Here is a 25,645-nt window from a genome sequence, read left to right as displayed (position 1 = left end):
TTCCCTGCACTGCTCTTAAGTGGTCTCTTTTCCTGTTTGTTCTCATGAGAGTTGGGCTATCCTAACTCTAAAATCAAATGTTTCTCTGATTACCCTGATTGTCACTTTGCCCCCCTCAATTATATGTCACTTTCAGATGTTGTTGCTTTCTTCTACAAACTAACTTTACCTTCATTGTTTGGGATTAAAGATGTGTACTAAGGGTGTATCTGAATTCCAAGCAGATGACACAGACCTAAAGGGTCTCTGGATGTGATCAGAACAGCCATGTTGCTGGATTAAAATTTCTCTACAGAGGTCAGAAGAGGGCATCAGATGCTCTGGAACTGGAATTACAGGTGGCTTTAGGCCTCCATATGGGAGCCAAATCCAGGTCCTCTGTAAGAATAGTAAGTGCTTTTAACCACAGAACCATCTCTCCAGTCCCATTTTGGTTTCTGTACTTCAGTGTCCTATTTTAAAATCCCTGCCAGGATAAATATAATACTTTTCCCTGTGTTTTCTCCTAACAATTTTACAGTTTAGCTCTTAATGAATTTTGAGTGTTTTGTGTGTGTGTGTATAACTGATGACATAGGTTTATTTTTGCTCTGGCATACAGAGATCTAGTTTTCCCAGCACCATTTTTTTTTCCAAGACAGGGTTTCTCTGTGTAGCCTGTGACTATTCTAGAACTCACTCTGTATACCAGAGTGGCCCCAGTCTCACAGAGATCCACCTGCCTCTGTCTCCTGTGTGCTAGGATTAAAGATGTGTACCACCACCACCCAACTGCACAGCACCATTTTTTAAAAAAAAGAGTCTTTTTCCTTTAAATGGTTTTGACAAAAATCTGTTGGGCACATAAGGGTTTATCTTTGGGCTTTCTTTTCCATGTATCTATCTATGTGCTTGACTTTATGCTAATACTATGTTAGTTTTGATGATGGTAGCTTTTCTTATGACTGTCCTCGTGGCAAGTTTTGGAATCAAGAAGTATAAACTTCTAACCTTGTTCTTTTTTAATATTCTTTAAGCTGATTGGGATTCTTAAGATTTCTTGTACATTAAAAAAAAAGAAAAGAAAAGAAAAAGAAAAAAAATAAAAGAAAAAAGAAAGAAAAGAAAAAAGAAAAGAAGAAAAAACGAAAAGAGAAAAAAAGAAAAGAAAAAATAAAAAAAAACCAAAAACACAAAAAAATATACATTTATTTTTGAGAATTTCATATTTGCATAATCATCACTTAATCCTCTTCTACACTGTATACATTTTGGAGACCTGTCTCTGTTTGTTTGTATCTGTCCAAGTGTGTGTGAAGGCCAGAGATGGGACAGTGAGTGTCTTTCTCAGTTGCTCTTCAGCTGGTTTTTTGAGACAGGCTATCTATCTCGTTGAACCTGGCACTCACCAATTGACCTAGACTGGCTGCCTAGCAAGTCTCAGAAAACCTGTAGTCTCTGCCTCCCCAGCATTGGGATTACAGGCATATGCCATTACACCTGGCTTTTTATGTGGGTTCTAGGGTTTGAACTCAAATTTTCATGTTTGCATGACAAACATTTCACTGAACTATTCCTTTAGCACTTCCATGTAAATTTTAAGACCATTTTTCCTATCTGTACGAAACAAAAAAACCACATTGAGGTTTTGATAGAATTTTACTTTGACTCTGTATATTGTTTTGGGTAGTATCATAATCCTAACAATACTAATCCTAATAATACTAGTCTTAGAATTCATTAACACAGGTTATCTTTTTAATGATTGATTTTATTTATTGCCTTTAATATATTTCAGAAGTATTTGATAATATAAGTCTTTCATTTCTTTGGTTAAAAAAGAAGTCCTGTGTTGGGCTGGAGAGATGGCTCAGAGGTTAAGAGTACTGACTGCTCTTCCAGAGGACCTGACTTCAATTCCCAGCATCCTCATAGCAGCTCACAACTGTCTTTAAATTAACTCCAGTTCCAGAGGATCTGGCACCCTCACACAGACATGGAGACAGAACACCGATGCACATAAAATAAATGCATCTGTAAAAAGATTCCTATGGGGGTCTGGAGAGATGGCCCAGAGGTTAAAAACACTGGCTGTTTCTTCCAGAGACCCTGAGTTCAATTCCCAGCAACCACATGATGGCCCATAATCATGTATAATGAAATCTGGTGCCTTCTTCTAGTCTGCAGGCATACATGCAGGCAGAATACTGTATAAGTAATAAATAAATAAATCTTATATAAAGGATTTCTATATATTTTATTTTTTCATATTTTAATCTCCTCTGCAGATGATTCATCATTTGTACCCTATAATTCTGCTGAGTTTATTAGCTCTGCCAACTCTTCTGTGTGTTTATGTGTGTATGTACACTTATTAAGGTTTTCTATGTAAGAATCTATCAGCTGCAAAGATTACTTTGCTGCTTCCTTTCAAATCTGGATGCCTTTAATTACTTTTTCATACCTAATTGCTCTGAAAAAGATTCAACAGTCAGCCCTTACTGTGCACTCCACATATCAGTACTCTATACCTGTTGCATCAGCCAGTCATAGATCAAATTTTTCTTACAGCACACCTGTGCTGATATGACATGTGAACTTTTTCTCATATTATTCCCTAAGTAGTATAAAGTAACAATTATTTGCATCACATTCTATAGTGGGACTTTCTTGGACCCGTGATGAATAAAGACATGGAGACTTACTTATAAAAGCTTAGTCACTATAGCTGGGCAGATCCTCAGGTACTCTAACCCAGCAAATCCTGGCTCGCATCCCACCACATGCCTGTTACCTCTCTCTGACTCAGTTCTGGCACCTGTTCCTTCCCATGTCACACTAAAGAATCCTGCATCTGTTTCTTCTCACAGAGACCTTCTCTTAGCCCAGTAGTCCTGCCTTCCCTTTCCTGCCTAGCCATCAGCTCTTTATTCAGCTAATCAACAGGTGAGAGAAAGAGTATTTACAAAATATGAGGCAGGTAATGAGCCATAAGAATAACAATACTGAAGTCCACACGGTACTCAGCTCTTTGCTGGTGCAGCAATCAAATTTGAATATACAGACAGCCTTCACACAGTGCACAAAAAATTAACCCAACAATACTCCTATTATTATATATGTGCATAGGTATTACACATAATCTAGATATGGTTTATGGGAGGTATCTTGTTCCTAATTTTAAGGAAAAAAAAAAACCTTTCAATCTTTACCTATTGGTTATATTATTAACTATGAGCTTTTCATGTATGATGTTTATTATGTTAAGGATATTCTTTGTTGAGTGTTTTATTATGAAAGTGTTGATTTATGTCAAATACTTTTTTAGTATAAGTTGAGATTTTCAAATATTTTGCTTTTTTTTAAAGACTTTTTTCTATTTATGACTTGTATTGTTTTGTTGTATGGTGAACCATCTCTGCATTCTGAAAATTTTTCTGATGCTTGTATGTAATAATCCTCAGACCATGTTGCTGAATTTTGTTTGCTAATGTTTTGTTGATGAATTTTCCATTAATAGTTATATGCCCTGTTGCTTATTTTTTAATTAAAATATTGGAACACAACTATGCCTATTAATTTCTGTGCTACCTGCGACTACTTTTATATTACACGAAAGAACTGAAGACTTTTAGCATAATCTACATGGCTTATCAAGCTGAAAATATTATTAATATTTTAACAGAGTTTTAAACTTTTATGCATATGCATGGTTTACTGGCATGTAAGTGCACCATGTGTATGCAGTGCTTTTGAAGACCAGAAGAGAACTTCAGATCCCCTAAATTAGAGTTCCAGATGATTGTGAACCACCATGTAGTTACTTGGAACCAAACCCAGAGTCTTTGCAAGATCAGTCAGTTCTTTGAACCACTGAGTCATTTCTTAAAATCCTACTAGCCAACATTTTACAGAAGAGCTTTGTTACTATCTCAACTGGTTCTACTCTGCCCAAGAACTTCTGGTTTTTATGTCAATTTTGGCATAGATGCATTGTTAAATTGAACAATCCTAGTCATATGCCGTTAAAAAATTTAGGATAGTTGGCTTTTTTTTTTTTTACTGTAAATAAATTAGCATCCTAGTTTTCCTAGTTATTATTGTGGGTAAACATAGTGCTTTATTCATAGAATAGATTTTGTTTTTAACAGAATTGTTATTTAGAGTCCATAAAATTAAGGCAAGAATCCTAGAAACTGGAATCCTAACCAAATTGTTCTTGGGAAGGTCTATCTGAGTACCCAGTCTGATGACTTCCTGTGATTAGAAACCTAATTTCACACAAATCTCTTTTGATCTACATTAGTTCGCTTCTGTTTTTCTCTCTATCTATGTTTCTGCTTCCAGATTCTTCACAGCTTCCTAAGGAAGAATGATTTCCTCTTTGGTATAGTTGATGGTACTATGCAAAACCAGGTCCTTGAAAAGGTCAGAGCCTGTATACATGGTATGAAGATAGACATCCTCTTTTTAGCTATGTATGAATGTTTAATGTTATAAAAACAGACTGAATAAAAAACAAATTACCCCTTCTTGCCAGCTCATTCTGTAGCTTTAACAGATCCTGTGGACAAAATAGCTCTTTCTAGAAGTGCTTTCTACATAATTGTCTTCTGTAGTCTTTGCAATAACTTCATAAAGTGAATAGTATTTGTTAATCCTGTGTTATGGCAGTGGTGGGTTAAGAGACTCTTACAGAATCTTAGAACTATTAGTTGCAAGGCTTAGTCATAGTTATTTTTGCCTCTAAGTATGTTGCAAATCATAATCAGCTTGATTAAATATTTTCTAGCTTACTGGACATTGGAAAAAAGCACATATAAAGTCTATAAAAAGCATTAGAACTCCTTTGTAGGTATAAAATATCATCAACAAATCAAATATGAACAGAAAATGCCTATCTAATAAAAAAAACCCACAATCTATAGAATGATATTGAAATCCTCCATAAATAGCATCTTAGTATGTGTTGCAAATTAATCTGTTGGCATCTCCAAAATACTATCCATTTCTTAATAAAAATTCTATTTACACTTAGCTCTTCAGTACTATACCTATTATGTAAACAAAGTAGGCTCATGTTCTCTCTTATTTTTCTAAAAAAATGCTATATACCAAGGTATATTGTGGTTGGTAAAGGGTAATTAATTGAGCTGTGTCCTGCTGCTATTATTCCTGAGATTCACAGTTTAATAAGACCTAAATGGACATAAGATAAAGTATGTAAAGTGCCAGGGAGAGACAAATGAGCAGGAAGCAAAGATGCTGCTATTGTGTCTTCTGCACTGTGTTACACTTCAGCAAGCCTTCTAAGAGAGATGGTATTGTGTGTGTACATATATAATATGGATTAAGTAAATATACATACATGTTCTCCACACCCTTAGAAAAATGGTTGCAAGTTAAAAATCTTTAGTCAGAAGTACGTTTAAGTACACCTGGCCTACCAAATGTATAGTTTAGCCTGCCCTACTTTAGATATACATAGGACACTTAACATTTAAGCTACAGTTGGACAAAGTCATCTAACATACAAGCTACATTGCTATAAAGTTGACTATCCTCATGTTATTTGTTAAACACTATACTGTGAGTAAAAACCAGAATGGTTGCATTGGGTACTGTGGTGGTTGAATGAGAATGACTCCCACAGGCTCATATGTTTGATACTTGGTTCCAGTTGGTAGAAATGTTTGGGGAGGATTCAGAGTGTGGTCTTGTCAGAGGAGGTATGTCACTGGGGACAGCTTTGAGTGTCTCTCCTACGTCCTTGTATCTTAAGATAGGAGCTCTCAGCTATGGCTTCAGTGCCATGCTTGCCTGTGCGCTGCTAAATTTCTCGCCATCATGGTTATGGACTCTAATACTCTGAAACTGTAAACCCCAAATAAATTCTTTCTTCTATAACTTGGACCGTGATGTTTTAACATGGTAACAGAAAAATAACTAAGACAGGTACCCTTTGCATCACTGTACAACTGAAAAATTGTAAGTCAAACCACAGTAAGTCATAGATCATCTACATACATTTATGTGCAAAAGTTATAGTTGTACAGTATTGCTTATAGTTAAAAACCAGGACTTGTATTTGGAACATCAGAAGTCTATATTTCTAATGATTTAAAATCTTCACCAAGGGTTGGAGAGATGGCTCAGTGGTTAAGAGCACTGGCTGTTCTTCCAGAGGCCCTGAGTTCAATTCCCAGCAACCACATGGTGGCTCACAACCATCTATAATGAGATCTGGTGCCCTCTTCTGGCATGCAGGTGTACATGCAGGCAAAACATTATATACATAATAAATACATATTAAAAAAATCATCAAGAAATTACCATACTTCTGCTTCTGTACTTTAATGCCATATTCATCCTTTACAGTGATCTTATCTCATTTTTGGATACCTTTGTCAGTTTCTCTAAGTCATGTGCTCACATCTTCCTACCTATAACTTCCACTCTCTAGTTGGCAGTTTTCCCCTGGAGTAATCAAACAAGAGCAAACCTCATCACTCCTCTACATAGCCTCAAGATAGTTACAAACAAGTTGTGTGTTTCTCCCAAGTCTTTTCCTTCCTAACCATCCATAGTTTAACACCCTGGGCTGGAGAGATGGCTCAGGGTTAAAAGCACAGGGTGCTTTTCCAGAGGACCCAGATTCTATCCCAGTACCAGCATGTTATATCTGTAACTCCAGTTCCAGATCTTCATCTGTCTTCTGACTTGTGCAGACGCCATGCACACATGCAGTATTTGGACACACAATTGGGCAAAGCATCCACACACATTTTTAAAAAAATCTAAAACAAAACAAAAACAACCCTTTCTCTCCTTGTTGCTTTGAAATGAGATTAGAACTACAGATCTAGATTTGAACATAAGGGCCTATCTCTGATGTGTTCTGACTGACACAAAACAGAACATATGGGACTATTGTCTCCTTTATTCCAAATACTGACAAGGCTGAGCATGATACTCTAAATCTTGAATACTTGAGAAGATTGAAAATTTGAAGCTAGCTTGGACAGCACAGTAAGACAACAAACAGAAAACCAAGTACTAACTGGAGGCGGAAATGGTGATGGTGGAACATTACTTATTTCATGACAATTAGATCTACATTGGACTTCCTGGAAGTGTGACATGGTAATATTGGAACCGCCAAACTTCTGTTCAAGAAATGCAAGCCAGAAGCATTCTAAAGAATATCCGCTTTTTTTTTTTTTTTGCTACACTTACAAAACCCATTATAAAAAATAAGCATTATATATATTGAATATCTACGTACATTGGTAGGTTTGAAGGACATTATTGCCTCTCAGCATTTTTGCGAGCTCTCTATTGCTGGCTGCCTTTGCTTGTTTAAGAAAATATTGACACAGATGCATGATTTGTTACAAAGCAAGTGGGGAGATCTGCTTGCTCTTGTTTGCTCACATCTGTGATGTAAAGGGAACAGGATTGCCCAGTTTGCTGCCCTTCCTTCTGGAGCATCATCCCAGAGGAATAATAATCTCACTCTTGTCTCCAAATGAAGTAGATAAATTAAGAGGCTCTGGAGGGAGAGAATTGACTGAGAGGCACTAAAGTACCAGCTAATGGAAGTGACTCATCACTTGTGCGGCCCTCGCCAGTTCCCTGTCTGTTTTTGAACAGGTGTTCTATTTCCAGCTCTTAAATTTTGAGCTTTGTGTATGCTGGCATGGAATTTTGTCTTATCCAAAACCAAAGGGGTTGTCTTTTCTTAAGTGGCTCTTCAGAAGTATGTTGGATGCATCTTTGTTTTCCAGGTTCATGTTTTAGGAGAACATCCTTCTTTCTACTTCCTTTGGACACTTCCATCCTTAGCTCTTTACATTTGTATGTACATGCCAACCTATTTTTTTCTTTTATATTTTCTAACCTTTATGAACATTTGAAATGCAGTTCCTAGGAGCATTCTACATTTAATCTAGCTTTATTTAAAAAAAACAAACAAACAAAAAAAAAAAAAACACAATTCACTATGCCAGTCTTATTCAGTGTCCGGATTGATGTAATAAGCATGTTAGAAACATTCAAGGGTTTCCTGCTATCATTTTTGTTGGGTAGTACAACACAGAGATTGGAAAAACTATAGTTAAACATAGTTGGAGGAATGCTGGAGATATGACTTAGTGGTCAAGAGCACTTGCTGCTTTTGCAGAGGACCGGAGTTTGGTCCCTACTACTCATGTCAGGTAGCTCTCAACCACCTGTAATTGTAGCTCCAGAGGATCCAACACCCTCTTCTGATCTCCACAGGTACCCCCACACATGTTCGTAAACACAAACACACATACAATAAATCAATAAAAAGTTAAAAAACAGGCATGGACTGGACCTAGACCCCCTACAAAGATGGGGCTGCTCAGGCTTCATGTGGTTTCCCTAGTAAGGGGAGTGGGGGCTCTCTCTGCCATGGACTCTGTTGCCAGCTTTTCAGTTACTTTCCCTTGGAGGGACTGCTTTGCCAGGCCACAGAGGAAGAGGACACCCTCAGCCCTGATACAACTTGATAAGCTAGGATGGGAAGGGGCTCCCCTTTTCTGAGGACTAGGGGAGGGGATTGGAGGAAAGGAAGGAAGGGTGGGACTGGGAAGTGAGGAGGGATAGGTCTATGACCAGGATAAGTATTAAATAAATAACAGAGCTGGGGAGATGGGTCAGTGGTTAAGAACGTGTACTGTTTACTTTTGGAGAGTACGCAAGCTTGTTTTGCAGCACCCATGTTGGGTGGCTCAGACCTGCCTGTAACTCCAGTTCCAGGAAATCTAATGCTTCTGCCCCCTGCAGGCATCTGCAGTCATATGCACATAACCCACACACATACACATAATTGAAAATAAAATTTTAAGCGGGTCGTGGTGATACACACCCATAATCCCAGTACTCCAGGAGGCCGATACAGTCAGATCTCTGTGAGTTCGAAGCCAGCCTGGTCTACCAGTTGAGTCCAGGACAGCCAAGGCTACACAGAGAAACCCTGTCTTAGAAGAGAGAGAGACAGAGAAAGAGGAAAAAATAAAAATTTAATACATTAATAAATGGCTTAAGTACTACTTATGATAAGGAGATTTTTAAAATAAAAAATAATTTTTTTAAAAAAAAGAATATTATTTGGGTTCAAATATTGATTTTTCTAATGGAAGAACGTTAATTGACCTTTCTTGGTATCATTTCCTTAGTAGTAAAAGGAGATAATATTTTGCCATATGGTGAATATTCAGCAAGATAGTATCTCTCAATGAAATACTATACTACCTGGCATATCGTGGACACCTTAATGATAGCTATATAACATTAAGAATCAATAGTAATATATGTTAGAGTTTACAGCTGATTTTTATAGTATCATATGCTGAATTTGTTCAAGCTTTCCTGACTTCAGAAGTAGTCAGGATGATGTTTTAACACATTCAGAAAGAATGCTTCCATAGCCCTGTTGATATTTCAACCACTTTTTAAAAAAAACTTTCCAGAAACATATGCAATTGTAGTGGAACATGCATATAATCCTAGCACTTGGGAGCCTGAGAAAGTAGATTGTAAGTTCAAGGCAAGCCTGGGCTACATATCAAGTTTGACGCTTATAGTAAAACTTTGTCTCAGAAAAACAAAACAAAAACTTTTCAAAAATATCAAAATCAATTCAATGTATCTGTAATTTTCATTACAGTGACCATTAACCCCTATCACTGTGATTTTTTATTTTACATTAATTACCACCTTATAAAACCTAACTCCAAATACATTCAAATTATGGGGTTAAGGTTTCACAATATGTATGGTAGAGTTTAGTTCATATCCCATATTGATAAGCTTTTGTGACTTTTGTGATTTTCTGGCTTTATTTGGGTAGTTGGAAAATGTTTATATTAAATATTTGCATAGGAACAAATATAGAAAATATATTTATGTATTTATTTCTATGAGTATAGAGTTCCGTTGTACCTGTGGCACTTGTTATACGGTTCCTTCCAACTCTGAGATACTTTAATAGCAAAAAATATATATTGAAGTGCATTATTTTACAAGGCAGTGGTGGTGCACACCTTTAATCCCAGCACTTGGGAGGCAGAGGCAGGGGAATCTCAGGGAGTTTGAGGCCAGCCTGCTCTATAGGAGCGAGTTCCAGGACAACTAAGAGAGTCCTTGTCTTGGGGGGGGGAAAGGAAGGAAGGAAGGAAAGAGAGAAATGCATTATTTTTCATAATAGTGCAGCCTAGTATAGGATTTTAACTGTCCTCTTTTTCTCCACTCCTTTTCTTTACAGATGGAGAAATTAACATACAGAGAAACTGATTTGTCAGAGTTCAGAGCAAGATACAGGTGGATCCAGGAATAAGTCCCAAGCCTCTTCACTTCTTGCTTAGTTTTAGTCCATTGACTATGCAGCCTAGTGGTAAGTATTCACTCATGCCATCCTATCAGAAAATAGAATTAAGGAAACCTAACAAAGAGTGAATTTAAGAAATTTCTTTTTACTAATTAAAGTCAGCATCCTTTTCCATTTAGTTTATTTTTAAATTCAGTGCATGTGGGTTTGTGCAAAGGAGCACAGGTACCTGTAGAGTTCAGAAGAGGGCATTGGATCCCCTGGAGCTAGAGTTACAGGAGTTAACAGCCATCTGCCATGGGCATTGAAGCAGTAAGTGCTCTTAATGCCTGAGCCATTGCTCTAACTCGCTTTTTCTTTTCTTTATACCTATAATGTCAATTTATTTGTTAGTAACATGAATTTTCCAAGTTGCAAAGGGAGATTGAAAGTTTTGCTTTTTTAAATAGCTAAAGCTATTTTTCTCTTTGGCTAGACTAGAGTTTATTAAGAATAGGAAAAGAAAAGAAAAACCTAAAAGCTAGTAAATTTTTTGTCTCTGTGAATACCACATTCTAAGCATTTTTTTTTTTTTTTTTTTTTTTTTTAATTTTTGAGACAAGGTTTCATTATGTAGGCCTTGGCTGGCATGGAGCTTGCTAGGTAGACCAGGCTGGCCTCAAACTTACAGAGATTCATCTGTCTCTGCTTCTGCCTCCCAGGTGCTGGAATTAAAAGGGTACCCCATCAACCCCAGCCCTTCATGCTAGGCACTTTGTTTCATCTTATTTAAGTATCATTAAAATGTGTAGCCATGCCTTTACACATAAGGCCTTATTGCCTGGCCACACCGAAGTGCAGCAGCCCAACTTGGCATTCTCCAATAGAGGACCAGTGCAATCACATATGTAATTTTTCAATAACGTTAAAAAAAGGAAAAGTAATTTAGTAAGGTATTTAATTTTTATATCTGAAACATTATTTTGACATGTAATCAACATAAAAGTAATAAAGTATTGAGAATCTATGTAGCACATCTTAATTCAGGTCCTAGGTTATACCAGAAATGCTTAATTTGTATTTAGATTTCAATAATTGTTTCAGGCTGGAGAAATGGCTCACCAGTTGGGAGCACTTGCTGTTCCTGCAGAGAATGTAGGTGTGGTTCCTGGTAACCACATAGTGGCTCACAACCATCCCTAGGCACACACACTATAAAACAGACAGACAAACACTCGTACACATAAAATAAGTAAATCTATAAGAGAAAAAAAAGTTGGGAAATAAGTTCACATATCAAGTTATATTCCAAATATATTTAAAAGTTTTCTCAATTATATGAAAAGTCTTCTCAGTACCTGCAGTCAGTTTTTAAATTAAATTAATAAAAATATACAGGACTGCATATTCCCGTCATCAGTTACCACAGCCACACTGCAAGTGCTCAGTTCTTCACATGACCAGTGGCTGTCATGTTCAACTGAGCAGCATATGGACTGCTTTGTTTCTTTGCTTCTTCTTCACTTACCTCACTTGATTGCTTCACTCGGCTGTCAGTAGTCCAGCGCCAAGACTCAAGAAGTGTTGTCTTTTCCCTAAATTCTTACATCCTCCATCCTCTTCCTTTATAGAAATGGTTCTTCTCCTCATGACTTTCTTCTGAGTCCCCATGCTTAGCTTTAGTATAATAGCTATAATATTTTAATGTGTGTATCTTTCTCCCTTTTCTAAACCAAAAAGTGGATGTCTTGTTATTTTTTGAGTTCTAATTGCCCATCACAAGGCTGGGACCTATGTGTACTCAGTGAATTTTTATTCTAAGCATGACTGAGTAGAAATTTCAGTAAGGAAACAGCTGATACTTTAGAAACTATTTTGAAAATAGTAAGTTTGAAATTGAATTTAAATATCAAATTGAATGACACAGAATATGAAGGATTCACTGCTTTTCCACCCATTCATTTCATTGACTCGGATGTATGAGATATGATAAGAGTATATGGCATAATCTGTGTGGATTAGTAGCTCATAATCAGGATAGACACATGTTCTTAGACTCAAATATGCACAAAAATATAGCCATTGCTACTTTGTCAGTGCCCAGTATGTTCTTTGGTTCTTAATGAAAGAGAATTCCAAGTTATACTAGGAGCTTAGTAGTTTATTTAGTTACTTTCCTTGTCCAACTCATGGATTCCTTCTCAGCTTGAAAACTTTTCCGTAGCTTTGGTACTAAGTGTTCCCAGCCTTTTGGCTTACTCAGTTTAGGTTATGAATAACCACAGGGCAAGTCTCCTTATCTAAAAGTTTCTGACATACACCTTCTTGTAATGATTCTTTTTTTTTTTTTTTTCAATGCAGTTTATTCAGAAACCTTGAACAATCCTCAGACCCTGGGGAAAGCCAGCCCACAGCTTAAATAGCCTCTGGGTAGCCAACCCAGGCGTGCCACGTGGGCAATGCAGATAGGTCCACATACATGGAAGCAAGCCAGATCCTCAGCCTTAGCCAAATGTGGAATTGTTCGTGACAGAGAGCACTCACCATCGGGAAGGTGGAAGGCGGAAACCAGCTCCATCTTTAAGGCATAGCATTCCGCAGCTCTCTACAGTTCCCCCTTTTTGTTTTAGATGCATCAGGCAAGAGTAGAGGTCTGATCTCTGATATTAGAAATAAATTGGGACTTTGTACCGATGTTCGTTTAGGTGTCATCCACCCAAAGAGCATCAGACCCGTCCGATACCTTTTTCTCAGAGGCGGGACCTGGGGCATCAACCCGCATGCAACCAGACATGCTCTTCTCTGGGTCCAAAGCGGCTGACCCTGAGTGCAGTGCTTAGCCTCGCATCCTGAGCGTAACATTTTAGCTTTTTATGGTATCCAACCATGCTTGGGGAGAATGTCCTGCTTCAATGGCTATAAAGGCCTAAATGATCAAGGCTGCATCACACTGTTGCGAGACTCTAATCTTGCATATATACCACAGGCAAACCAAGGAGACCAACACCAGAAGGCCTGCTAACGCTCCCATGCCCGCCCATTCCTTCAGATGATTCATGGTTGCAGCAATCCATGATGATAATCCTGTGGCTAGTCCTGCGTCCACTCTGGTAGAATTTACTGTGACAATGGCGACTCTCAGCTGCTCCATCGTAGTATCGAATTCTCCAGTCCAATTACCTAAAATATAGCTCGACAATTGTTTAGACAGATTTGCAGCACAGGAAAAATTCTCATGTTATATGCTAGTGACTCAAAGATTTAGCCAATGTAGCTCATGCCTTAGTTGTACATAAAGGAATTAATGCTCAACTAAAAGGAAGCTTGATGTGTTCAATCAGAGGATTGACCTCGTGCAGGAGCAAATTGATACCCTATGGCAAATCGCTCAACTTGGCTGTCAAAAAAAAAATGAAGATTCTTTAAGATGCCTCAAATAAGGGTCCGGGGAGATGGCTTAGCAGTTAAGAGCACTTGCGGCTCTTCCAAAGGATTGGCGTTTGAATTCCGAATCCATGACATATGACACACAGCCACCTGTGACTTTAGATCCAGGGGGGTCTTCTGACCTCTGTAGGCACCCACATATACATATGCCTGTGTGCAGATACTTCCATGCCACACACATGCACATACACATTTGTGCAACCCCGCATGCGCATGTGCACACACATACATATAAATAAATAGTAAAGCAAATCTTTAAGAACAAGCCTCTAGTGCTGAGCACAGCATACAATATTAGCCGGAACAAAGCCCTTGAGCTACTTCACTCAGTGATATATCTCAGTAGTTAGAGTAATGGCCGATACATAGCAGATGATGAATACTTGTTGAATGAATAAACCTACATAAGCATGGCAACAGATGTTACTTCTTTTTTTCTTATGCTTTGACAATTTCATATAGGTATCTAATTAATTTTAGTCACTTTACCCCATTTCCCTTGCGTATTTCCTCTCCCTCTTTTCCTGAATCCTTTCTTCTTTCTAAGAAGTCCCCTTCCTGCTTTCATGTCTTTTGTGCTTGATGAGTCTACGTAGGGGTTATTTACTGTAAAATGGGCAACTTTCCACTGAGAAAATGACACTTCTCTCACCAGCAGCCTTTAACTGCCAGTAGAACTGCACATGAAGGGTGGGGTCTCATGAACCCTCCTGTGTCCATGGTGAATTGTGGACTGGCCCAGTCTTGGCTGGTCTCGTTCAGGCAATCACAGCAGCTGTGGGTTCATCTATGCATTGGCCTTGTTGGTTCTTAAGACTTAACGGCACGCACACTTCCTCATCCTCTGGTTCTTTTACTCTTTCTGCCCTTACTTCTAGAATGTTCCCTAAGTCTTAGAAGGGGTCATATGCATGTCCTGTTTAGGGTAAAGCATTACCAACTTCTTGGCACATTGGCCAGTTTTGAGTTTCTTCGTTAACTGTTTCTCTGACAAAAGCTGGGAACAGTTAATAGGCAATTTGACAAGTTAATAGGCTTGTTTATTTAGCAAGACAAAACTAGTAAATTCCCCTTTAGGACCTATGATCCTCCCCAGTCATGGGCTTTTTACTAGGTTTATAGTGCCAGCCATGGGTTCCCTTCTGTGGATTGGGCCTCAAATCAGAAAGCCACTGTGTGACTCCCATGGCAGGTTACTACCACAGCTTGCAGGGCTCATGGCTGAGTAAGACATGTTGATTACTTTCTTCCCTCAGCAGCCTGCATCGTGCCTTCTGATACAGTGAGAGCGAGCCAGCAGAAAGGAAGCTCCCAGCTCAGTTACAGCTTGAGTTCTCTGTGTGGTTACATTTACAGGGTCTTCCCATCAAATTCTGTTGGGCATCCAAGAACAGTAGTCAAAAAAAAAAAAAATTCGTATCGTTCTAGGGGCCATTGGTGTCTCCTGACCAAGTAGGGAGGTGTCCCACTAGGTATTATTTCAATTTACTTGTCAGTTAATTTTTTGTATAATGTTATTGTATATTTATTTTTTTCTTGCTCTTTCCTAGCCAATCCTTCTCCTCTGTGACACTGTTAATCTTATTGCATCCTAGTTTCTTACCTTTAAAAAGATACTGATGATACCGGATGTAGTATATATGGGACAATTTGCTGTGGCCTGTTGCATGAGTATAGTAGATGTTAGTTGAATCTGAGATGAAATTAATACACAAACCTCTTGGCCTTCCTTCATCCAAAGATGGCTCCTATCTCCTTCCTAAGCAAGTTAACAATCTTGTAACTAAGACCTGAGGATTGATTTGGCAGGGGTAGGGATTCTGTGAGTCAGGCTCTGAAGGGATATATGGAAAGCTAGCCACCTGGATACTTCTGTGTGCTGACAGGGCACTCTGTGAGATTCCATAGCATACTTCGTAAGATCCGGTGTAGCTTGTTTCCTGAAAAGGTGGTGGTAGGGGGAGTGTTGTTTCTTCTTGCTAGCTGTCTTAGGTTCTGGTTCACAGTTTGGATCTTCTCCTATGCTGCTCCTGGTAGCAGTTTCCTGGCAGACAGTGATGCTGACCAGCTGTGTGGCTTTGGCGGCTTACTTTCAGGAAAGTCAAGGTTCACATACACGTGGGTCTATTAGTAGGTATCTGCTGGTGAGTACAGAAAACACCCATCAGTGAGGAAGGGAGTTGGCAAGAACACCCTGAAGCACACCAGCCCTAGTTATTCTTCTCTCAACTATACTCTGTTCCTCTACTTGTGCAGATGCAGCTTCTAATCTGCCATCTTACTCGGAAGTTCATAATTTGAACTTTCAAATCGTCATCTTGTTTTCTCCTTTTTATTCAGTCCAGGAAACCAACCCATGGAATGGTGCCACCCACATTTGGTGCTGGTGATGGAGTGTTCTCACCTTAACCCAATCCAGAAACCAGAAAGACATTCCTAGAAATTTTAAGTGATCCTAGATCTAGCCAGGTTAACAATAATAATCATCAAAAGTCTACCGTTTGCCAACTTGACATCCAAATACATTCTTTTAAGCCATCATTTTAGACTCATGACAATCTGATCAGTCAGAATGCATTCAGTTGAACTTCAAACAAAACAAAAGAAAAAAAACTAGTCTTTAACAGATCTAAAACTGTTCACAGGTATAAAGGCAGCCTTTTCTGAGACTCATGCAGTCTCTTAACTGTGAATGCCTAGGAACAGCTTCTGTGTATCCAGTATACAGTGGTACAAAGTAAACACTCCATTCGAAAAGGAGGGAAGAGGAGCATACCAGGGAGAGAGCCAGCTGAGCAAGCCTGAACCCACGGAAGATAACAAGTCCGGAAACTTTTATCTTTTTTCTCTTATATAGAAAAGCAGAGCCATTTCCAATAAAACCTTTTTTTCTATATTTGTATTAATTTCCTTAGAATGAAATCTGAGGTGTAGTTCTTTGCTAAGAACTAGTAATGCATACTGCTACACATATTGAGTCTTGTATTTCTTTCCTCATGACTTACTTATCCTTATCTCTTTCTATAACAATAGACTGGAGTGATGTGAGAAAACAGAAGTATGGTCACATGTCAGAGTCTGCATCTCAGTATCAAGGTAAGAAAAAACTATTTAGCATGAAAAGTTATATTCAATATCTCTTGCCATAGAACAGTTGTTCTTAGAGGTCTATGTTTACATTAATTGACCGGTTAAATCAAAAGCATATATTATCATTTATAGAGGTATTTGTCAAAACAATATACTTTTGATGTGGAAACTTAGGTCCTGAGTGTAAATAATCCCAAATTAGTGTTATTGCCCTAGGCACAGTTGTTCAGCCTCTGCTTTTCCATTTTTACTCATTTAGGCTCAGAAGGAAGGCAAAATTGAATGCTGTGCTTCTATAGTTATTAATAAACTCTTTTAAATGAGGGGATTGATTGTACTAGATAAACTTTCAACCCCCTGTTTTGAACCAGAACTTTACCTTTTTATCATTCTGTTACATTCTATGACATAATGACCTATGGTTTAATACTTGTTTTCTTTAATAGAACCTGCTGACATCCAGGAGCTAGGTGAGATATTTTTCTTTTTCTGTTAAATAAGGGATTTACCAAACCAGAGCTTTGATTGTAAGAAGTTTTAATCCACTAGGAAAAGAAGTCCATGTATCTTTGCTTCATAATCCAGAAATCACTGTTTGCCTAATTAGCATGTAATAACTTAGATGTCGTATCAGCCCTCCTTACCAGTAGGCCACAGACCAAGACAACAAAAGGGGGAGGGGCACGGCTAAGTACACAGGGTACTGGTAAGACAGGGAGCCAGACCAAAATTGGGAGTAACTTCTTAATCTACCCAGCCCGAGTTAGAACAAACCTTCATTCTTCATGATACATTTAGTGAGATTTTTCTAAAAAAATTATCAATAGGATAGGTTGAACCAAAATTAAATGTAAAGATATCTTTTGTATACAAACCACAGGAAAACACAAATATATCTGTTTCAGTAACAGGTCATACCAGATGCATTTGTTTTTCATCCTACAAAGTAAATTTCAGGATTAAGACCGGAGAAATAAAACTAAACAGTTATGGTTCTCAGTCAGCTTTTAAGATTTCTACATAAATGCTAGTCTGTTTCTTAGAGTCCTATGATGTTCTGTGTATCACAGATATTCTGATATCCTTGTACCTTTACCAAATTTTGCTCAAGAATTTTTATACATTTTATTATTATAATTCCATGTGTTCAGCAGTATTAATTATCTACTTTCTTCCTCTTGTCCTTTCTTCTTATAGTTCTGTTAATCCTGATATAGGAAATAACAAAGTAGAAAAGTAGAGGAGGGGTCCAACAGAGTTCCTCGGTTGTTAAGAGATGGCTCGTCCATTTAGTCACTTTGTGACTTTGTCCTTAGTGTTATTATTAGTTACACGGGAATAATAACCTCATCCTGTCTGCTTCACAGGGTTGAGACAATCACCTGAGCCAGCAATGTGAGAACATCATAAACCTTGAGTGTGCTTTTAAACTGGAAAATTGTAATGCTTTTCATTCTTCTCAGCAGCTGAGCTCACACTTTAAGTCCAATATGATATTCTTTAAAGGGAAGCATTATGAATGTGAGCTGAACAGTGAATGAAATGAAATGATGACAAAGTACCTGGGACTTGATAAACAAATGATAGATAATACTTTACTCTTTAAATTTTTCCTCAAGCTTTTATGGTACTAATGTGTAAGTGGGAAAACCATGGAGACAAGCTTGGTTCAAATCCTATTCCCTGTCCAGGAGTTTTATAACTTCAAGCAAATTAATCTTTCTGACATAATTCCTCATTTTAAAATGAACATGAAATGATGTGATCAGGCAAAGGAGGTGCAGTCATACCTGCTGTGATTTTGGTCTTATTGCCAATGTTAATAACGATAACAGTTGTAGCTCACATGACAGCCTTGGGCATGTTGTAAATAGTGCATTTGTTGACAGGGAGTTTCATTATCCATTTTATGTGAAGTATACCAGTTAGCAAGGGAGTTTATAATTTGAAAGTACAATTTTCCTCATGAGAGTAATTGGTAGCACAGGTCTATTCTCCAGTATACATTACAGCTGTGTGACCTGTTTTTTTTTTTGTTGTTGTTGTTGTTTTTTTTTTTTTTTTTTTCTGTGACAATTCAGAATAGAAGACTTCTGGAGCCTTCATTCTGAACAAGACCCTAAAATAATCTGATTGGAGGGCTGGACTATACCTCAGTGATAAGAGTGTTTGCCTAGCATGCTCAAGGCCCTTGATTTGATCATAACAGTGATAATTATTATTTGCTTTGTTGTAGCATTTTAGAATTTGACATTTTAAATTGCTTATTGAATGTCTTGAGTACCTCAAATTGTTAGGAATTTAATAGCCTCTTCAGGTAAATTGCTTCATATTAGACAGGTATCTATTGAGCCAAATATGTTTCTTCGTAATTTCTATTAACCATGTTCTGACTTACAGCGCGATGCAGAAGAGAGTTAGCTTTCTGGTTATTAGGTGGCAGTTCTAGGGACCGCCTTCTCCCTGCTGCTATGCCACTTTCATAGTGCAGCCACTGTCATCTCACGCCTAGATTTTTGCAGGCCTAAAACTTACCAGTATTCTATTTCTCAATAACATGGTGAGTTAGTTCTTTGTCTTGATGCTGTAGCTGAATACTTGACAGAAGCAACTTAGGAAGAAAAAAGGTTTATTTAATCTGAGTGCATACTCATGAACAGGGCATGTACAAAGTAGAGCAGTAGGGTTGTCAGAAGCTTAAGACAGCTAGCCATAGCCACAAACAAGAAACGGAGGGAGGTAAATGCCTCTGTCGGCTAACCTTCTCCATCTTACGTAGTCTGAAACCCACTGAATGGTGTGGTTCACATTTAGTGTGGGTCTTTCCCCCTTAATTAACCTAACCTAGATGAACCTTTACACACATGTCCAGATATTTGTTTCTATGGTGCTTCTAGGTCCTATTGGGTTGACTATATTAACCATGTGGAATAAAGAGTGCTTTGATACCCAAACACTTTTTAGGTCTACAACCTCTTTTTGAAACTTCTCTCTGAACAGTTTGCTTTCGCTTTGACTCCTGCTTATCTTATCCTTTTATATTTAGGAGCCCGAATGTTATTGCCTCTGGGAAGCCTTCCACAAACCTTCTGCGTGCTCCTACAGCACCCTCCACCTCTCCAAGTGCAGCCCTCACCACACCTTTCTGCCATGGATCATTTAGTTTCTGCCCCTCACTAGACTGAAGCTCACCAGAACAAGGGCAATATTTTGATCATGGTTGTGTCTCCAGTGCCCAGCACAATACTGTAAATAATTCTTGGAAGAATGGGTGAGGAAATGGCTCTGACACTTTACTTTCTTACTCATGATTAATGTTAATGGATTGTTTCTTCAGTTGGTTTACAGGTGACATACTTTTGGATCTCTAACACAAAGTCACCATTTTTATTCTTGCGCGCTGTATCTCTCTCAGAGTCAGGCCAAAGTTAATGCCCATGTGTGATGTTAATAGTCCAGAATATAAATGGGACTTGTATGCTTTTTTTCCTTGCTTTCATTCACCCAAAAACTTTGATTGGGACTATATTAAGCTTCAAGGCTCTATATTAAATAGTGAGGGTTGAAAAGGAATAAATACTTCCCATCCATAAAGAGCTTAAGTAGCTCATCATAGTGATATGATGGGACGGGTGCAAAAGGATCTTAAAGGAGATAAGGAAAACCAGAAGGCTTTGCAAATAAAATAGTGTTTTTATTGAGTGTCATGTCTAGTAGTGGTATGGACAAAGGTACAAGACCAAGCAAAGTACCCAAAAGTTTGTTTGAGGAAACATTTAAGCTTCCATTTAGCTAAGTGTCATGATTCTGAGCCTGTGAAGCCTCCCAAACCCAGACCTCTTTCACTTCAGTTTTCCTCCCTGAACTCTCCAGAACATTATCAAAGCCTCTTTTTTTCATCACCTAAAAAGAACAGTAATGTTGCTCTTGACGTTTTATTTCTATTAAATAGCAGTACCTCAAGTGACTTTTCTTTTTCATTTTTTTTCCTCAGTGAAGAAATTACATAAAAGCTGAAACTTGTTTGTTTGTTTGGGTTGGTCTTGTTTTGTTTGAGGCCTTTGTTGTTGTTTTGGGGTTTGGTTGGGGTCTTGATGTGACTTTGCCTTCTCTAGTCTCAGGGCATTTGATGAAGGCTGTGCGCACTAATCACTTACACTTCTCTGTGCATGAATATTTAAAAACCCCAAACCAGATGGTTGGAATGTATGTTAATGAACTCTATTGCATTGATTCTGGGAGCAAAGCTTCCCCTTGAAATTTCCCTTTTTAGCCAGGGTATTTATGAGCACTTTGTTTTCAGCTAAGAGGTTTCTTTGTGGTGTATTTGAAAGGACACTAATATAGTTCAGTTCATGTTATTTGTTTTCAGAAATTATTTTTGGTTTCATTTTTTATTTTTAGCTGATCCATTAAAATATGAAGCCGATAATTTTAAAAGGTTCTGGATGATGTTTTGAGAGTACCATTAAACATTAGACATTTTAGAATGATTGGATTTTGTTAGTTATATATGCTACTATTTATTAATTATCTGAAAAATGCCAAGAACACATAGTATGGAAGGTGTGAGTTATTAAAAGAACTTACTCCAGCAAATTACTCAAGTTGATTATGAAATTACATGAAACAGTGATCCTGATGCTGGGGTAGACAGACTAATGAGAATAGAATAGCATCCAGAAATAGATCTAAGAATCTATGAAAAATTAACATAAGATCAAAGTGACTTCAAATCCGTGGAGGGAAGATGGTTTATTCAGTAGATGATGTTGGAGCAAATTTATTGGGGGGAAAAAGTGAAAAGGAAAGCTAGATGCTTGCCTAATTTATTTTATAAATTAAATTACAAAAAGATCAAATGCTCACATATAAAAAACAAAAACAGACATCCTTGAAGAAAACTTGAGTTAATATTTTTATAATATTGAAGTGATAAAAGTGTGGTATGAAACCCAAGAAGCCATAAAAGGAATGACAGAGAAACATAAGAACAAACCCTACCAAATGAGACAAGCATCTTAATCACATAGATGAAGGGCTGTTATTAATTTGCAAAGACCTTAGACTCTGTAAGAAATGGAAGTTTATGTTAGCAGAAAGGTGGCAAAAAATAAAAACTAGTTAAGCCTTCAAAGGTCTTCAACCTTATTATTAATCAAAGAACTGTCAAAGAAAGTATAGTAGTATTTCATTTAGCTTTGCTTTCTTTCTTTCTTTTCTTTTTTTTTTTTTTTTGTGCTGTTATGATTTATCAAATTTCCCAGCATTTAGGAAGGTAAGGCAGGAGCACCACTAGTTTGAGATCAGCCTAGGCTAAGTACCAAGTTTTAGGCCAGACTGGGTTATGTAAGTGAGAGCCTGTCTCAAAAAAATATGTGTATCAAAACCTAGAAGTTGTCAAAATATAATTTTAGCAAAGGCATGAAATACATATACATATATTCATTATTTTTATTTTAATGATATATTATTTGAGAATTGCCTACATGTAAGTCATATCTACCCCCTCTTTATTCATGTGCTTACGATAGTAATAGAAATTGCCGTACTTTTTCTAGAGGATATTTCAGCAATATATATTGTGTCAAAACTTAAAAGTATCCAGTTTGTCTATTAATCCTATTAATCCTTTGGTATTTTCCCTAGGAAGACTGTCTTAGTCAGACTTTAATCCCTAACTAAAACCTGAGAGAGAAGGAAGAGGCAAGAGAAGACAGTGGTGTGACTATGATAAAATGCTTTATATGCATATTCTTATATGCAATATCTTAATGAAGCCATTGTTTATAATTAATATATATTAAAAAAGCATAAAAAGTTAAATTAATAATAGAAAAATGCCAAAGAGAATTTAAGGGACAAAAGATTTACTTTGGGTTATTGTTTCAGAGGTTTTTGTCCGTGGTTCCCTTTGTTGCTTTTAGGTCTGTGGGAAAGCAGATGTATCACGAAGGAAGGTATGATGCTGATTATGTCATTGCAAACAAGGCAAAGCGGAGTAACAGACCAGAGACAAGATAAACCCTTCAAAGGCACACACCAAGTAACCAGCTTCTTAACTAGATTGTCCCTGGAATCTGTTGACAGTTTGAGTCTATCAGTAGATTAAATAATTGATTAGGTCAGAGCCTTCATGATGTATTCATCTTTGGCAACACCCTCACAGACGCCCACAAGGATGCCTTTAATAATCTGCTGGGTTCTCTCAGTCGAACCAAGTTAACAGCTAACATCACTATCACAGATTCTTTTAGAAGTACTCAAAGATGTATAAAAAAGAAATGCATTAAAAAATTAGACAATTCTTAAATAACCATCACAAGTTATTAGGATCTATTGTGTTACATGTATATGTACAATGAAACAATATTTAGGCAGTAATCTTGCAATAGAATTTCTAATCTAAGGACATTGACCATTATTATTATTCCCCTTAAGGATCTTTCTTTCCACATCTAAGCAGAACGAAGTAGAGTTCTTAAAGAGGAACACACCAGAATAGTAGCCAGCTAGAGTAGCTGATGAATACGTGAATAAGTTTGTGTCTTTGTTACATCTTCTTTCACACCACTTTACTCCTTTCAAATGCTTACACTGTTTTGTTTTGTTTTGTTTTTTAATTTCTGTGCTAATTGTGTCTTCCCATGCACTAGAATGCAATGTCAGTTCCATAAGGGAGGGTCCCTGCTAAACTGCCCACTCCATGAAAGATGCTCAGGAACTGTGCTGAATAAATAACTGAGAACCTAAATTATAATGTCTGAATGTTTTTAATATTATGTGAATGATTTAAAATACTTATTTTGTATGTGCACTCGCTGCTCCTGAAGAGAAGCAGTTTGGTTCCCAGCACCCAGGTCAGGTAGCTCACCTATAACTCTAACTCTAAGGGGATCCGAGGCCCTCTTTTGGACTCTGGACACCCACGGACATGTGTGTATACTCAAACACTGACATACACACATAATTAATATAACAAAAGTGAAATATTTAAATTTTCCTATACTATATTCTCATGGTGATCTGTTTTACCTTGTTAACTTAAACTTATCTTAATTACAGTATTAATATTAATTACAGTACAAGTAAGTTTAATATTCTGCTTATCTAGTGACTGAAAGTGTTTTGATAACATTTAACACAGTTCTTTATACTTAAATGGACATTATATGTTTATCAAATAAATTTATATATAGTGGTATGTATTATATATACAACTATCTTCATCTTTCAGATGAATAAACTGAGACTCAGAAGGTTATTTTTCCCAAGATATTTGCTATAAGAGCAACATCTTTTGACTTCCAGTATATCTTTTAAAAATACCAGTCGTCCATAAACACAGATTCAAGTAGTACTTGAAGCTGCTGAGTAAAAATGTTTAAAGGTGGCTTCCTGAAAAAATGAGAACACTTAGGAACATGGTTTTGGAATCAAGTTTAGACCCTATGTTGTGAAACTACTATTGGGGCCCATGCTGAGTCTGCTGCCTGCTTTTGTCAAGATTTCATAGGCTACAAACTTTTCTCCTTCATTTTCCAACTGTCTGTTACATCTATGACACTACCACGATGGCAGAAGTTAACAGCTGTGACACGGACTATGTGGCTTACAAAGCATAATAGTTTTATTATTTTGTTATTGTTGTTTGAGACAGGGTTTCTCTGTGTATCCTTGGCTGTCCTAGACTCGCTTTGTAGACCAGGCTGGCCTTGAACTCACAGAGACCATCTGCCTCTGACTCCCCGAGTGCTGGGATTACAGGGGTGTTCCACCATGCCTGGCTGCATAATAGTTTTATTATCTTAAAAAAACAAAACAAAAAAAAAACAAACAACTAACTCTTGATCTATACCTTGCTTATGGTCATTTCTTTTGTAATTATTTTAATGCTTGCAGATTCTGAAGTCATATGATATCTGACTTTATGATGAACATGAAAGAATATATTTAAATAATGTAATTAGGTTAATTAAAAGTATCTCACTTTTAAATTTACCTGTGGTGACCGAGACAATCATATAGAAGAAAAAAAGGTATGGTTCAAATCAGTCAGCTGTCCCAGTACATGGGCAGCTTTTAGCATATTCCTCTTTCCTCAGTAATACATTTCCTACATGGTATATGCCTGAGGTTTCTAGCCTTTTTACCGTATAGCATAGGACTTGATTAGAATGGTTGATATGTATAACAGGCAACTGTAATTATGCTGCCATAATTCTTAAAACCAAAGTTTCTTGGGCACTTTTGATCAGAACTCAAGTTGCTAAAAGCAATTGGCCCAGAACTGGCCAAGCCTTTAAAACTGTGCTTCTTTACACATGAGTCATATGCACATTTTAAAATTATTTGAAGTTAAAAAAAATTTTAAATTTAGTCTTACACTAGTCACATTTAAAATGTTCAGAAGTTATATGTAGCTAGGGTTATCTTATTGGATAGCACAGATACATAATTCATTTCTGTCTATGCAGAAAAGTTGAACTGGACTTGCTGCTCTAGATGGTAGAGAGCTTATGGGTCTCAGTACAGTGAAATCGAAGACTTAAAATTTGACTTAGATCTTTCATGTGTAAAGATGTGATATTAATTTGCAATGTTTTCCTTTTCTAATAGCAAATAATGATAACATTATTCAGTCCTCAACTTAAGACCTTCTCAACTAATAGTTATAACCAATACCAAAATTAAATTTTGATAACCGCAATTAAATCTTCACTGCAGAAAATTACCCTCTCACTTACTGTATGGACTGTCTGGTCGTGTTGTTAAATCATTGCCTGGCTTGTGAAA

The 25,645-nt window shown here is 37.2% G+C and overlaps 1 protein-coding gene across 9 annotated transcripts in view; it reads left to right on the top strand.

Moving 5' to 3' along the window:
- Scmh1 (Scm polycomb group protein homolog 1) overlaps nucleotides 1-25,645 on the top strand; it is a 130,750-nt gene that overhangs the window by 27,245 nt on the left and 77,860 nt on the right. For 2 of the 9 annotated variants that reach the window (XM_060379684.1, XM_060379676.1), the window contains exons 2-4: nucleotides 10,271-10,399; nucleotides 16,793-16,855; nucleotides 17,296-17,319. In XM_060379684.1, the coding sequence (XP_060235667.1) occupies nucleotides 10,387-10,399; nucleotides 16,793-16,855; nucleotides 17,296-17,319 (100 nt within the window). In that variant the 5' untranslated portion in view covers nucleotides 10,271-10,386. Of the gene's footprint in view, nucleotides 1-10,270; nucleotides 10,400-16,792; nucleotides 16,856-17,295; nucleotides 17,320-19,895; nucleotides 20,121-25,645 lie in introns of those variants that run through there. The other 7 variants (XM_060379677.1, XM_060379679.1, XM_060379678.1 and 4 more) reach the window with 7 other exon arrangements.

This window comes from Meriones unguiculatus, chromosome 3, assembly GCF_030254825.1.
Source record: "Meriones unguiculatus strain TT.TT164.6M chromosome 3, Bangor_MerUng_6.1, whole genome shotgun sequence".
Classification (NCBI taxonomy): Eukaryota; Metazoa; Chordata; class Mammalia; order Rodentia; family Muridae; genus Meriones; species Meriones unguiculatus.
This window is presented reverse-complemented; position numbering and strand designations above follow the sequence as displayed.